Consider the following 15,095-nt stretch of genomic DNA (forward strand, 5'->3'; position numbering starts at 1 on the left):
AAGGTGGGGCTTGAACTCACAACCCTAAGATTAAGAGTTGCATGCTCTACTGATTCAGTCAGGCACCCCCCCAAAAGGAAGAAAATTCTGATACATACTACAACATGGATGAGCCTTGAGGAGATTATGCTAAATGAAATAAGCCTATTAAAACTTACAGATATTATGATTCCACTTATATGAGGTACCTAGAGTAGTCAAATTCATAGAGAATATGGTGGTTGCTGGGGGAGAGGGGAGGAGGGAATGGCAGTTAGTGTTTAAGGGGTATAGCTTCAGTTTGGGAAGACGAAAAAGTTCTGGAGATGGATGATGGTGATAGCTGCAGAATAATGTGAATGTGAATTTAGTGTCACAGAACTGGACACTTAAAAATGGTTATAATGGTAAATTTCATATTTTACTACAAAAAAACCCAAAAAACAAAAAACCCTCCTTCCCCAAAAAAGGACGATGTCTAACACTGAGTTAAAAAACAAAAAAACAAAAAACAAAAAAAAAAACCAGGGTAAGGATATTTTTAGAAATAAGGAGTTAAATAACAGAAAAAAATGAATTTAGAGAGGGAGACTTGGGGATAAGGAGGGGGTAGGGGTGGTTCAGGAGCTTGCGGTTTCCTATTTCAAACCAAACACAGTACTGGTCAACTTTTAAATCTATGTATATGTACTACACTTTGACAAGAAAATTAAAACTTAACTATCCAGTTTTTAAGAGGGCAGAATAACAGAATTTAATGTAATGAGTTGGTCTTTTCAGGACACTGGAAACCTGAAACCTGAGCAATGACTTTGCTTTTTCCCACTTGAGTATGTAGCTCTGCCAATACAGAGAGCTTTGTTCAAGAACTGGGAGAGCCCTATGTTTTTAAACATCCCCTTGCACGGATGTGCTGTTTTCTCCAATGGTGATGCAAGCCCTGATGATAAAAAGAGTAATGGGATCATAAGATTTTAGCTATTTTCTCAGTGGTGACAGGACCTTCCTATTCGAAGAGCATCTGATGATTGAGAGGCCCTTAGACAGCCCAGGGCCCAGGAAAAGGCCTTGCCAAGATCTGTGAAGCCACCTCACTTCCGCTGTGTAAACATACACTCAACTTACAGTTTGGGTGCATGAATGGTCTCTTTCTACCAGTAAGTAACTCAAAGTGCTTCAACAAGTTAACTCCTAAATTTCTCTGACTCAAAACATAGAGTTTAAAACTGTCTTTCTTTCATTTAGGCAATATGAAGAAACACTGAGTCTGTGTGTTTTATATTTCCAGCTATAGAGGGAAATCTTAAAAAAAAATTCATTTCATATATGAAAAGCAAAACTAATGCTACTATTAGATATGATTCAATCTTCCACTGCTATAGTTAGAATTCTCAACTGTTAACTATCCCTTTTTTAAAAAATTAACCACACTGTTCTTTATCAAGTTTCATAGTCAACTCCACAGCACACAGATTTTGCAGGAGGTTGAATTTTGCCATGCTTCTGACACTGACCATGGGAAAAAAAAATCATAAATTTTGTTGAATTGTTTAAATAAGAGCATTACAATTAAAACTTGGAAAATGGGGGTATAAAGACAATTTTCCATAACCTAGAAAACTAAAAATACTATTAACATTTAAGGTATTAAAAAAAATTTTTTTTTTTAACGTTTATTCGTTTTTGAGAGACAGAGAGAGACAGAGCATGAGCAGGGAAGGGGCAGAGAGAGGGAGACACAAAATCCAAGGCAGGCTCCAGGCTCTGAGCCATCAGCACAGAGCCCGATGTGGGGCTCGAACTCACAAACTACAAGATCATGACCTGAACTGAAGTCAGTCACTCAACCGACTGAGCCACCCAGGTGCCCCAACATTTAAGGTATTTTAAAAAATGAACTTAATGGATAGTGATTAAAGGCCTGGATTCTGATGTCACTCACATATGAGTTTGAAACCTGACAAAGAAATCCATCTATTTCTCAGTTTCCTCTTATTTATTTATTTATTTATTTATTTATTTATTTATTTATTTAATTTTATTTTTTTTTCCCCCCAACGTTTGTTTATTTTTGGGACAGAGAGAGACAGAGCATGAACGGGGGAGGGGCAGAGAGAGAGGGAGACACAGAATCGGAAACAGGCTCCAGGCTCTGAGCCATCAGCCCAGAGCCTGACGCGGGGCTCGAACTCACGGACCGAGAGATGGTGACTTGGCTGAAGTCGGACGCTTAACCGACTGCGCCACCCAGGTGCCCCAGTTTCCTCTTATTTAAATTGGGGAAAATAATACTTTCCTGGTAGTGTTAATGGAAATATTAAATGAAATGATAAACTGACCATAATACCTGGCACATGGTATTACATAGTACATGCTATATAGCTATAAACATTTAGTATAAATACTTTACAAACTGGAATCAAACTATATATACAATTTTTTTAAAACATAGTTTACTATACATGTAAATCATGCTTTAGTATTTTGGAAAGTATGTAATTCTAATTAATAAGTGAAAACAATCACAAATCCCTTTAGTTTTTTTTTTTTAGCATTTATTTATTTTTGAGAGGAAGAGAGAGAGAGAGACAGAGCATGAGAAGGGGAAGGGCAGAAAGAGAGGGGGACACAGAATCTGAAGTAGGTTCCAGGCTCTGGGCTGTCAGCACAGAGGCCAATGTGGAGCTCGAAGTCTTGAGTCCTGAGATCATGACCTGAGCCGATGTCAGATGCTTAACTGACTGAGCCACCCAGGTAGGTGCCCTTTGGTTTTATCTTGCAAAATACTTCCTAATTTTGGCAGTGGCATCTGGTTGCTTATGTACTGTTTTTTAAAAACAGTTTTACTGAGATATAATTCACCTACCAAATAATCTACACAGGTGAAGTATACAATTAAGCGGTTTTTCGTATATTCGCAGATATATGCAACTATCACCACAGTCAATTTTAGAACATTTTATTACCTCAGAAAGAAACCTCTTTAGGTATCACCCCCATAACGCAGCCCTAACCAACCACAAGTCTACTTTCCATCTCTGTAGACTTCCCGTTTCTGGACATATTAATGGAATAATGCAATATGTGGTCTTTTGTGACTGGCTTCTTCACTTAGTATAATGTCAAGGGTCACTCATGTTGTTAGCATATGTCAGTGTCTCATTCCTTTTTATGGTTGACTAATATTCTACTATATGTATATACCACATTTTGTTAACCATTTGTCAGTTGATGGACATTGGCTGTTTCTACCTTTTGGCTATTTTTAATAATGCTGCTATAGATGCTTGTGTACAAGTTTTTGTGTGGACATACGTTTTTGTTTCTTTTGGGTATATACTTGACCCTTGAACAACACAGGTTTGAACTACATGGTTCACTGATACACAGATTTTTTTTCCCATTAAATTCTTTGGGAAATTTTTTTATAGATTTGTGACAATTTTAAAAAACTCATACATGAGGCACCTGGGTGGCTCACTCAGTTGGTTAAGCATCTGACTCTTGATCTTGGCTCAGGTCATGACCTCACAGTTCAGGAGTTCAAGCCCTGCATCAGGCTTTCCACTGATAGTGCATAACCTGCTTGGGATTCTCTCTCTCTCCTCCCTCTCTGACCCTTCCCTGCTCACACCCTCTCTCTCTCTTAAAAAATAAACTTGAAAAAAACCCACAAAAACTTGCACATGAAATGCATAGCCTAGAAATACTGAGAAAAAGAAAAAGCTAGCTACTACTGTAAGAATATAGTATATAACACATACAACATAAAAAATATATTAATCGGGGCGCCTGGGTGGCTCAGTCGGTTGAGCGTCCGACTTCAGCTCAGGTCACGATCTCGCAGTCCGCGAGTTCGAGCCCCGCGTCGGGCTCTGGGCCGATGGCTCAGAGCCTGGAGCCTGCTTCCAATTCTGTCTCCCTCTCTCTCTGCCCCTCCCCCGTTCATGCTCTGTCTCTCTCTGTCTCAAAAATAAATAAACGTTAAAAAAAAAAATTAAAAAAAAATATATTAATCAATTTTTCATGTTGTTGGTAAGGCTTTTGGCCAACAGTAGGCTATAGTTTAAATTCTGGGGAGTCAAAGTTATAAACAGATTTTTAGTTGTATGGTGGTTGGCACCCCAACCCCTGTTCAAGGGGTTCAACTATATACCTAGGAATGGAATTGCTGAGTTATATGGTAAGTATGTTTAACTTTTTGAGGAACTGCCAGACTGTTTCCAAAATGGCTACACCATTTTACATTCCCACCAGCAATATAGGAGGTTTCCAATTATTCCATATCCTCACCAACACTTGTTATCTGACTTATCCATTCTAGTGGATGCAAAATGTTATCTCTTTAGGGTTTTACTTAGAGTGGAAATTAGTGAAACAGAGAATACATAAACAATTGAGAAAAATCAATAAAACCAAAAGGTGATTCTTTGAAAAGATCAACAAATGAATATTTAGCTAGACTGACCAAGAAAAAGATTAAAATTACTACAATCAGAAATGAAGAGGAATTGCTACTGAACTTACAGAATAAAAATGATTATAAAGGAATACTGTAAACAATTGTATGCCAACATATTAGATAACTTAGATGAAATGAACAAATTCTCAAAAAGACAAACTATTGAAATGGACTTGAGTAGAAATAGACAGTATGAATAGACCTATAATAAGTGAAAAAGACTGAACTAGTAACCAAAAAACTACCTGCAAAGAAAAGCCCAAGTCCAGATGGCTTCATTGCTGAGTTCTACCAGACATTTAAAAAAGAATTAAAACTAATTCTTCATAGACAATTCCAAAAGACAGAGAAGTCACACAGTCTGCACGTGGCAGGGTCAGGATTCAATTCTAGCCATCTGACTCTAGAGTCTACAGTCTTGACAACTATATTAAATTGTCTCTCTGAATAACTGAGTAAATTTGAGAACATTATAAGCCATCAAGTTGTTACTTTGTATTCTCCAACTTTCGTAGTTAACCTTGGTATTTGTGACTTATCTGGTCTATAGAGAAAAAGGTGATCTACGGACTTGACATAATCATTTACATGACTGACAGTGTTGCTGTATTGCATTTACGGAGCAAAAGCATGGCACCTACTAAAGCTCTTTATACGTTTTTATTTCAATGACTTCTCACAACAATCCCATGAGATAGACAGGTTATTATTATTCCCATTTTCTATTTGAGGAAACTAAGGAACAAGGCAGTCACCCAGAGAGCAAATGGAAAGGCCTGAATTTAAATCCCAGTCTGTCTGGTCCCTGTAGATCCTCTTTTCTACTATGGGAAGCCTGTCCTTTCCTATGCACTCCTCTAGCATGGCCTGTCTCATGCCTGACCCCCATGACACAGGGCCCTTGTAAATAGACAACCCCCACTTATTTACTCACCTGTGTGCCCTCTCTGGCCCACAGGCAGAGAAGGGGTGTGCTCCCTCATTGTCTACTGATCGTATAAACAACTATCCAAAAGTGACTGTTAATAACTCAATTTAGATACTTCACTCCCACTCAATTACTACTTAGTACTGAAATGATGAAACTGTAGGCTCTCTTACTGTTTTAGAACATCTAATATTATAGATAGTTATTATATCTAGTTTAAGTTATTAAGCTCAAAATTTCAAAGAACACAATACACATACTTATCCACTAAACTAACTGCAAAGAAATCTAGGGAATATTTTAAATAAGATTGCTTTTGTGCTCCAAAGGAAGAATGCCTTCTATTATTTTGGAAGTGTCCTAAAAATGCACATTTTTTGCCATGGGAAATAGTAGTTGCACTAATATATGAAATTCCATTTCCTTAAGGAAATAAGGTATCTGACAGAAAATTTTAGCTAGCAAAGTTTCTGATCACATACACTATTGGTTACTATAGATTACTACTGTAAATTCCTATACTAATCTCTTCCCCTAAAGAATTAATGATTCTCCTAGTAATCCATACATCAGTCTCCAAAACAGCTGGAAACTGTATCAAATGCAAAATAACCCTAACTATTTGAAAAACCAACATAATGATTTCCAGGCTAATTATTCCTACTATAAACTAAAGCAACAAATAAACACAGGCATTTTAAACCTAATACTTCCACAGCTCTAATAACCCTTTCAAAAATATAATATTAAAAAATTTATGAAATCTATCTGCTTTCATCTTTAGTGAATATTAATCATTATTTACTGGAGGAATATGGCCCTTAAAGTTAATGGTTGATCCAAAATTTAGAAAATCTGCTCACCATTTTTATTGGTTTAAACTGGAATGTGTGTACTTACTTTTTATCTTTTTAAATTCTTTCTTTAAATGCTCATTTTTTGGTAAATTTGTATTTTTGCCTTAGAGATATGAATATTGGTTCAAAAGTACAAATCTGAATCCTTCTAATAGTTCCTGGTTACAGTATGATGCATGATTTACTGAAGGAACTCTGGAAGAAGTGAAATAGAACTAGATCAGTGTAGCCTTGGCCAATCGCTTCTGTCATTGAGCCTTGGTTTCCTCACCTATGAAATGGGAATAATGATCATACCAACTTTAAATGGTTGTTGCATGGACTAAAGCCCTTGCGTAGGCCTGGTCCAGAGTGAAAAGATTTGGCCCAACTTTTCTCCTTTACACCTCAAGTTGCCCGAACATACCAGCTATTTCATGTCACTGTCCTGACGTGATACAGGTTTCTGACTTAGGATGCCCTCCCCAGTATCAGCTGCAGAGTTCTTCATCCCACTTCTTTGGGTCTGATAAATGTTTACATGTTATTCAACACCCCCTCCAGGATCACCTTCCTCACATGGAGTTACACTTCTCACCCTGATTTTCAATTACTTCACTAGGCTCTGAGACCGCTATAGGAGGACCAATGGCTCATTTACCTCCAGATTTCTCAGTACTTCCCCAAATCCCTAGCACATGGTAGTTGGTCAATAATGACTGCAAATTGCACTGAACTGAGCTTTCTACCATATCACAGTATTAACAAAGTATCAAGTATGCAAGAAACTAAGACAGAGGCTTGGAGTTAAAACTATAATCACAAGTTTGATTAACTACTAGATTCTTTTTGTTTCTGGTTTAAGGTAAGCTTTTTTTTTTTTTAAGTGTATTCATTTATTTTGAGAGAGAAAGAGAGAGACAGCACAAGCAGGGGAAAGGCAGAGAGAGAGAATCCCAAGCAGGCTCTGCACTGACAGTGCAGAGCCTGACACAGGGCTTGAATTCACAAACCGCGAGATCATGATCTAAGCCACAATCAAGAGATGGACACTTAACTGAGTCACCCAGGCGCCCCTTAAGGTAAACTTTTTAAAAGTCACCTTATTGTATGCAGCTAGGCCACCCTCCTCATGTAAAGAAATGTTAGGAGTAAATGTTCTTGTCGTCTTTTTTTTTCTTCCATGGCAGCATCCTGCTTTGGATTTGGACTTCATGCTGACTTCATTGGGACTGTTTTCAAACAACAGAGGACACGGATGTACTTTTCCTTTCAAAAGCAAGGGTGCCAGCTATTGTGCTAGCCCCTGTCACTCACCTCAGCCACCTGCTGGGTCCCCACTCTGTGCTGAACCAGCCCCTCCATATTTGTAGCCATGGTGAAGCAAGATCATTAGAGAACCTGTTTGGAAAGATGCAGCAACTTCTATCAGGTGGGGAGAAACCAGGCTACTTGAAAAATATCAGAAATCAAAACTCATCTTTGGTAGTGTCTTGTGCAGATTCTACCCTCTTTAGAAGACACAGTTACTAGGCTAAGCATATCTGGATATGCTGCACCAGCTTCTTCAATTACAGGTACCAAAATCAATTAGCAGAAACATTTCAATTTGGAAACAAGACTTCCCCTGGAATTATCAAGACCCTTGGGTTGTAACAGCTTGGTTCACCTCTCAGGGAGGTGGGAATCACACCTTTCTGGATAGCTCCCAGTCATATTATGCTGAAAAAGAAGGTGGCTATCTGAGAAAGGTGTGAGATCAACCTTAGATACAGAGCACTAGATTGCTATCCTCAACTATACTTCTGTTACCAGCGGCAATGTGAGGAGCAAAACCCTGTCCAGGTGCTAACACACCTCACAGGTTGAAAGGCAAACACCAGCATTAGCAAAGAAGTAAGGAGACTACATTACTAAAGTGGGCTAAGAACATGGTACCCATAAATACATCAATTTATGTTTTAAAGTCCTCATTAATTTAGAAAACGAGATATTTCAGCTTTTTATTAATAGAAAAAATAGTGCCCTCATTTGTAAAAATTGAGGAAAAGCATCTACAGACCAAAAAGTGTGCTGGTCTCCTGGGTCAGGATCAATCGAATGCAAAGCACTATTAATGAAACAGCCCCCACCCCTCCCCCCGCCTGGTGTCTTTAGGTCTAAAGACACAGCTCCCCTAAATAGTCCCTAAACCCCATTCCAATAAGTCTTCCACAAGAATTCAGGATAAAGAGATCCACTTTGGATCTAATTCCTGGACAAATCAGAAAGACTTTATTATTGAATGCACAGGTCTCATGGTGAATAGGAGAGAAAAAGCTCTTGTGTAATTTTTATATAATTTATTTCCACCAATACATATAAAAACTATATAGAACCACATGAAGTGTGTTATATACACAAATGCATACACAGTCCATTTGCTTGGCCCTCCCTCAATCATAAACTGGACAATGCAATTTTATAAAACACTTTCCAGTAGTTCTTAACTAAAGTATTTCAAGCACTGATCTCTTTGAAACTTTTTTACTCTCTGGCAACTTTCCATATTATTCTATCTACTATTAAATATCCACATCTATTATCATTAATTCTCTTTCAGATTATTTTATTGCCAAAATGGCAATGAGAAAGAAATGGAGGCATGAAACTGTGACTGACAAACATAAAAGAACTGGCCCCTGCCTCCAAAGAGTCAAAATCCTGTGAGAGCACATACTGTACCACCTGCTACAATGATACCAGGTCACCAGTGTCAGTGATTCAGAAGAACACTCTGGTCTTTTTTCCCAGTTATTGTTTGGTTCCAACTAACAGGAAAGGAAGAAAAATGCATCACTTCACGGGTACCAGAAAATCTACTGACTATTATTAAAAACACAATTATTGGGGCACCTGGGTGACTCAAGAGGTTTAAGCTTTTGACTTCTGCTCAGGTCATGATCTCAGGTTCCTAAGTTGAGCCCTTCATCGGGCTGTTTCCTGTCAGTGTAGATCCTAGAGCCTGCTTTAGATCCTCTGTCCCCCTCCTCTCTCTTTGCCCCTGCCCTGCTTGCGGGCTCTCTCTCCTTCTCAAAAACAAAAACAAAAACAAACAAAACCCCACAATTATTGCATGTGAAAAGTCTAGAGTTCTAATCTTTCTTCTCAAAACAGTAAATAAGAACTCTCTAAGGAATCAAATGGATAAATAACCAATAGGTATTTTATATTAATAAAATCCAAACATGCAGATGTAACTATTAATTTAATCACTTTTAGGATTGTTAGAATTTCTGTTGCTGTTATTGATGCAGTTTGATACAAGAAATATATGAATTTGAATATTATAGAAATATTGTTAGGGAAATATTATTGAGTAGTATAGAAATAAAAAATACTAGAAAGGTGTAACTTTCTATTGGGTTTCCCTAAAAGAGGTAGCTTGATCCTTTAAGTTTTGAGCTGAAGTGAATTTTATAGATGACTGTCTGATGGAGACTTTGTAACTCAGAAAACTTTCTGTAATGACTCAACTTTAACATTAAATTTGCAGGACCAATTAGTCTCAGATAAGGCTGGGGGAGAGGGAGCTGTCCCAAGATACTGCTAATGACCAGTGATTATAGATATTAGGTCATAGAGAAGTAGTAGTTAACCTGTTTAGCCTAGAAAAAGTAAATATTCTGGATATTTTAAATACTAAACTAAACATCTCCTACCCTGTGGCATGTCTGTTTACTTTCTTTATGCTGTCTTTTGACGAATGGAAGTTCCTAAATTTAATAAGGTTGAATTTATCAATATTTATTTTACAGGTTGTACTTTTATGTTTTATTTATGAAAATCCTGTCCTACCCTAGGGTCATAAGTATAACTTTATGTATTTCTTATAAATGTTTAGGAGTTTTGTCTCTGTCCCTCACATATAAGTCCTCAATCTACGTGAAATGGATTCTTGAGCTTGGTGAGAAGGATCCAATTAATTTTCTTCCTGTGCGGATAGTCAATTTTCCAGCACCATTTTTGAACATTCTTTTTCCCTACTAATCTGTAATGCCACCTCTGCCATATCTCAGGCTACCCTATACATGTGGCTATAATTCTAAGTTCTCCATTCTGTTCCACTACTGTTCTACTATCTTTCTCCACATGCCACTACCATTATCTTATTACTGCAGCTTTCTGAGAAGTCTTGCTCTCTGTTAGGGCAAGTGTCCCCGACCTTGCCGTCTTCTCCCACACATCAACTTCCTAGATCATCTCAAGCACTCAAAACCAGAGCAGCAACCTTTCTTTACACATTTGGAATTCTTACAATTCTTGATCTCACTGTTGGTTTTCTTCCTCCAAAACAATGTCAGGCATCATCAAACAGCAGCTTTCCAAGCTGCTTAAAAATGAACAAGGACGAAAGTGCACCTTCTGGAAAAACAAGCAGAGACAAAGAGTGGGAGAGAGAAAATGAAAGAGAAACTATGAAAAGCAAGGGCTTTCTTTAAAAAAAAAAATTTTTTTTTTTAACGTTTATTTATTTTTGAGACAGAGAGAGACAGAGCATGAACGGGGGAGGGTCAGAGAGAGGGAGACACAGAATCTGAAACAGGCTCCAGGCTCTGAGCTGTCAGCACAGAGCTGACGCGGGGCTCGAACTCATGGACTGCAAGATCATGACCTGAGCCGAAGTCGGCCGCTTAACTGACTGAGCCACCCAGGCGCCCCGCAAGGGCTTTCAATAAAGATTTAAATTCACTAAGAACAGGTAAGTGAAAAGGTTATTTCAGAAAAATATTTTCCATTTCATCATTTTTGAAAATATGTTGTAACAAACCATAGCCTATCCTCACATATAAGTAAGATACAGAGGCTTCTTTCTCCAGGATATCACAATGTTAAGAAGTAAAACAAAATCCTCAGGCAATGGCAAGCAGTGAGAGAAAACATTAAATCAGGTGTACCCCAGATAATATCAGGGTAAGACTCTCACCTGAGAGCTTTTCTCTCTGCTACCTCAGCCATAGGCAGTCCTAGAGACAGAAAGATCACAGAGAGAAGGAAGGGTAGAGAGTTTTGGAAAGGGTACTGGGCAAGGGTCATCAATTAGGGGTGTCTCCCTAGAATGAGAAGCTCCAGGAAAACAGTCAGTTGTGTCTACATGTAGTTTGAAAAACCATACTCACTAGCACAATATAAATTTGCATTTGATCTGGAAAAAAAAAAGAACAATTTATTGTTTTGATACCACAAATCAGACAAAGTATCAACAACCTTCTTGGCTGGTGGAGCGCACAGTAAACATGGTAATACTCATAGTAAGTAACACTTATTGAGTGGTTACTATACTCCAGGCACTGCAATAACCACTGCAGACAAAACACTAAAGTAGCTCTTTGTACAGGAACCTGAGGTCTAAAAAGGGTGGAGCCCAACCCACTCAAGTCCCTAACCCTTGAAGATTGCCCACATGCACAATAATGCTTCTGAAAAAAGAATCTGATTAGTTGCCAAAAGAGCTATAAGAGCAAGTATCTCTAGTAAAAAAAAAAAAAAGCTGCTACAGTAAATTTTTCTATGTTGGTTTTAAATTAATCAAATGCAAGACCATCAACCTTTGAAAGCAACTGCTCTGAAGTGGCAATGGACTAATTGCTGAAGATTAATAATAAGAAGAAAAAGAGGAAGAGGAGGAGGAGGAGCAGTCCTTGCCCCTGAAGAACTTAAGCAGGAAACTGTAATAGCTCTGCAATTTAAATGCTACAATAAATGTCCAAAGGAAAAAGCATCTCCCTCTGCCTATGGGAGCCAATGACAGTTTTAAAGGAGAAGGAGCTAGTTAAACTGGGTCTTGAGTGAAGAATGGGAATTTAGTAAGAAAAGAATGGGGTGACAGGGGGAGAGTTCTAAGCAGAAGGGACGGCTCATACAAACTGGCAGGTATGAAGGAGAATGGCATATTCAAGGAACAGCAGGCAATCTGGTGGGAAACTGCTGGAGAGCAGGGGAGGCGAAAGGCTGACACTGCAGACAACAGATAACAACCAGAGGTTTGTCAGAGAAATGACGTGATCACATCTGGATTTTCGAAAGAACAAAAACAAACAAAAAAAACCCCGAAAAACCTTTGAGCAACAGTGTGGAGAGATTATGGAAAAGGAGAGGCTGTACATGGAAGGGAAGTTAGAAAGTGGTGGCAGCAAGGCCAGGGATGAAGGTAGAGCCTCTTAAACTTAACTTGAACTACAGAGTTTTTCTTGTATAGCACATAAATGACAACAGGGCACAATATATAAAAATTGATACAGACCCCAGAATGATGAAGTAAAACTATTATTGGTTGGTCTTATGTGATGTTAGGTTTTACAACATAAATCCTTTCAAATACAAGTAGATCAATATAACTTTTAACAATAAAAAAGCAAAGAACACAACAGTGACTTTGAATCAACTATTCTAGGCTCACAAAAAGTGTACAGCTGACCAAATTTTGCAACCAGGATTTCTTTAGTCAAGCAGGGCTACAGACCCCAGAGTAGTGAAAGCTGGTCTCTGACTGGGAACACCTGAATCCCCAAGTCAGCCAGTCACCAGGATAGACCAGCTATGCTCCCCACAGGGGAAGCCTTAGGAGTGTCTCAAATAACAATAAACAAGTCCTGGGACAAGGAAATTGTCCTCACTGACAGGAATGAGTGAGTTGCTTTCCCCATTACAATCAACTGATTTATATCATCCACATTTATGTACTGCATGGCCCATAATTATATAACATTCAAAATATCTAGTCTTGGTATTTTCCCACTGAAGCAAATATATCAGGTTTTTGAGGCTCTGACACTAAGCTGATCTCTCTGATACCATACTGCATGAGGTTATTGGAAGGATCGAAGATTAGATCTTACACATGTATGTCAAGAGCCTAACACTGAGGCTGGCATACAGTAAACATGCAATACATGGTGGCTACCATTGCTATAAGGAGACGGTGACGCTTCTACTTTCTCAAAGAAATTTGAAAGCAAAAATTCAAATTGTATAATGCAATATATAACTAGGAACAGGTCTTTCATTTTGACATAAGATCCACATGAAATGTGTATAAATATGTAATGTATACACACACAAATAAAATATGCTCACATAGCATTTGTAATTTATTCTGTTAAATTATACAACTGGGCAAAATGAAAGGCTTGAATTAGGATAAATCTCACAAATATTTAAAAACAAGCTAATAACTATTTGCAAAATACTTCTGGGTATGGAACTTTTTTTTTAAGTCTATTTTTTTTGAGAAAGAGAGAGAGCAAGAGTGTGCACACACACGTGGAGGAGGAACAGAAAGAGAGAGAATCCCAAGCAGGCTCCATGCTGTCAGCGCAGAGTCTGATATGGGCCTAGAACTCATGAACCATGAGATCATGACCTGAGCAGAAATCAAGAGTCAGACGCTTAACCAACTGAGCAACCCAGGTGCCCCTAGAACTTCTTGATAGGTACAAGGTACTCAGTTTAAGTTTATTATGCTGTGATTGTCAGAAGTCTTTTTATACTCATGGGAAAATAAAAATTGAAGAATCTGGATTGCCTGAGAACTAAAAAAGAAGAAATACATATCTGAAGACCTGAAATCCTAGATCAAGCCTTACAATCAGGAAATAGAAATCAAGTGGCAAATTGAGCATAATATAAATGTTCATCAACAGAAAAGATGCTCACAGAGATGTCTCGGGTTCAGATATACATCTTTTTATCAGAAACCCTGACATTATTTAGACTCAAAGATTATTTAGCTTTGGGGTCAGATGATTTCCCACCCTCCACAGGAAACCTATTTCTTCCATATTACAGGTCTGGACTATAACAAAGGGGCAGCAATAGTGTGTGTGTGATGGGCCTGGGGAGATGAGGAGAGGAGTGAATGAATAGTGGCGAAGAGTAGTGACTCTAACCTACATGCAGTTCCTATTCTATGGGAGCAGCACTACAATCTTCTATATGGAGACTTCCCCTAAAAAACATGTACCCTAATGGGTGATTGCCTCCCTTACCAAGGGCCCAAGTGTAAGAGTGACACAGACTCTCTTCATTTCTATTAGCATGAAATATGGATGGATGGATGAATGGAAGGAAAGCAGGATAGATTTCCTGAGCATCCACTGTGTCTTAATCAAAGTAGGCATCATTTAATCTTTAACACACCTTCTAAGTATGAGTTCCACCAATACTGACAAAAAAAGACTCAGAATTTTAATCAACTTGTTTCAGGTCATCTGGTTAGTAAGAGACAGACCTAGGATTCTAACTCAGGCCTGTCTGTCTCTAAAATCACAACATTCTCTCTATACCACAGTGCCCTTCAAAATAGTTTCCCAGAAAACAGAAGTCGAGAGAAAGGAATTTTAAAAAGTGACAGAAGACTAGTTTATTATCTAAGGGAACATAAGCTAGACCACTTAATAACTCATTTACACAACCACTAATTCCAAAATATGTAATTTATGTTCAGTATTGCTCAAAGAAATTTCTGATCTAGTCCCACCCAATTAGTAACCTGATACTTATTTTTAAAAATTGACTCTTTTCCCTCCTCAGAAAAGAAACATGTATTATAAATTTAAAGTTTTAAAAATCTGTATTGTATCGAATAAGTCAACAAATATATTCTAATTGCCAGTCTTCTCAGCCAGGGGCTGACATACTTTAGAATATGTGCTTTTAACCATGGTGAAAGGTGATTTTTTAAATAATTCCAGGCTATTGCGGTGCCTGGGTGGCTCAGTTGGTTAAGTGTCTGGCTTCAGCTCAGGTCATGGTCTCATAGTCTGTGAGTTCAAGCCCCGCGTCGGGCCCTGTGCTGACAGCTCAGAGCCTGGAGCCTGCTTCAGATTCTGTGTCTCCCTCTCCCCGACTC

The 15,095-nt window shown here is 38.3% G+C and overlaps 1 protein-coding gene across 4 annotated transcripts in view; it reads right to left on the minus strand.

Annotated features, from left to right (window-relative positions):
* NR2C2 (nuclear receptor subfamily 2 group C member 2) overlaps positions 1-15,095 on the minus strand; it is a 100,511-nt gene that overhangs the window by 79,409 nt on the left and 6,007 nt on the right. For 2 of the 4 annotated variants that reach the window (XR_007148899.1, XM_047843579.1), the window contains exon 2: positions 7,523-7,606. The exons of the other annotated variants lie outside the window; for them this stretch is intronic. Coding sequence is in view for 1 of the 2 variants with exons in the window: in XM_047843579.1 (XP_047699535.1) it covers positions 7,523-7,582 (60 nt within the window). In the remaining variant the exon portion in view is untranslated. The remainder of the gene's footprint in view (positions 1-7,522; positions 7,607-15,095) is intronic. 4 annotated transcript variants of the gene reach the window in all.

Source organism: Prionailurus viverrinus, chromosome A2, assembly GCF_022837055.1.
Source record: "Prionailurus viverrinus isolate Anna chromosome A2, UM_Priviv_1.0, whole genome shotgun sequence".
Lineage (NCBI taxonomy): Eukaryota > Metazoa > Chordata > Mammalia > Carnivora > Felidae > Prionailurus > Prionailurus viverrinus.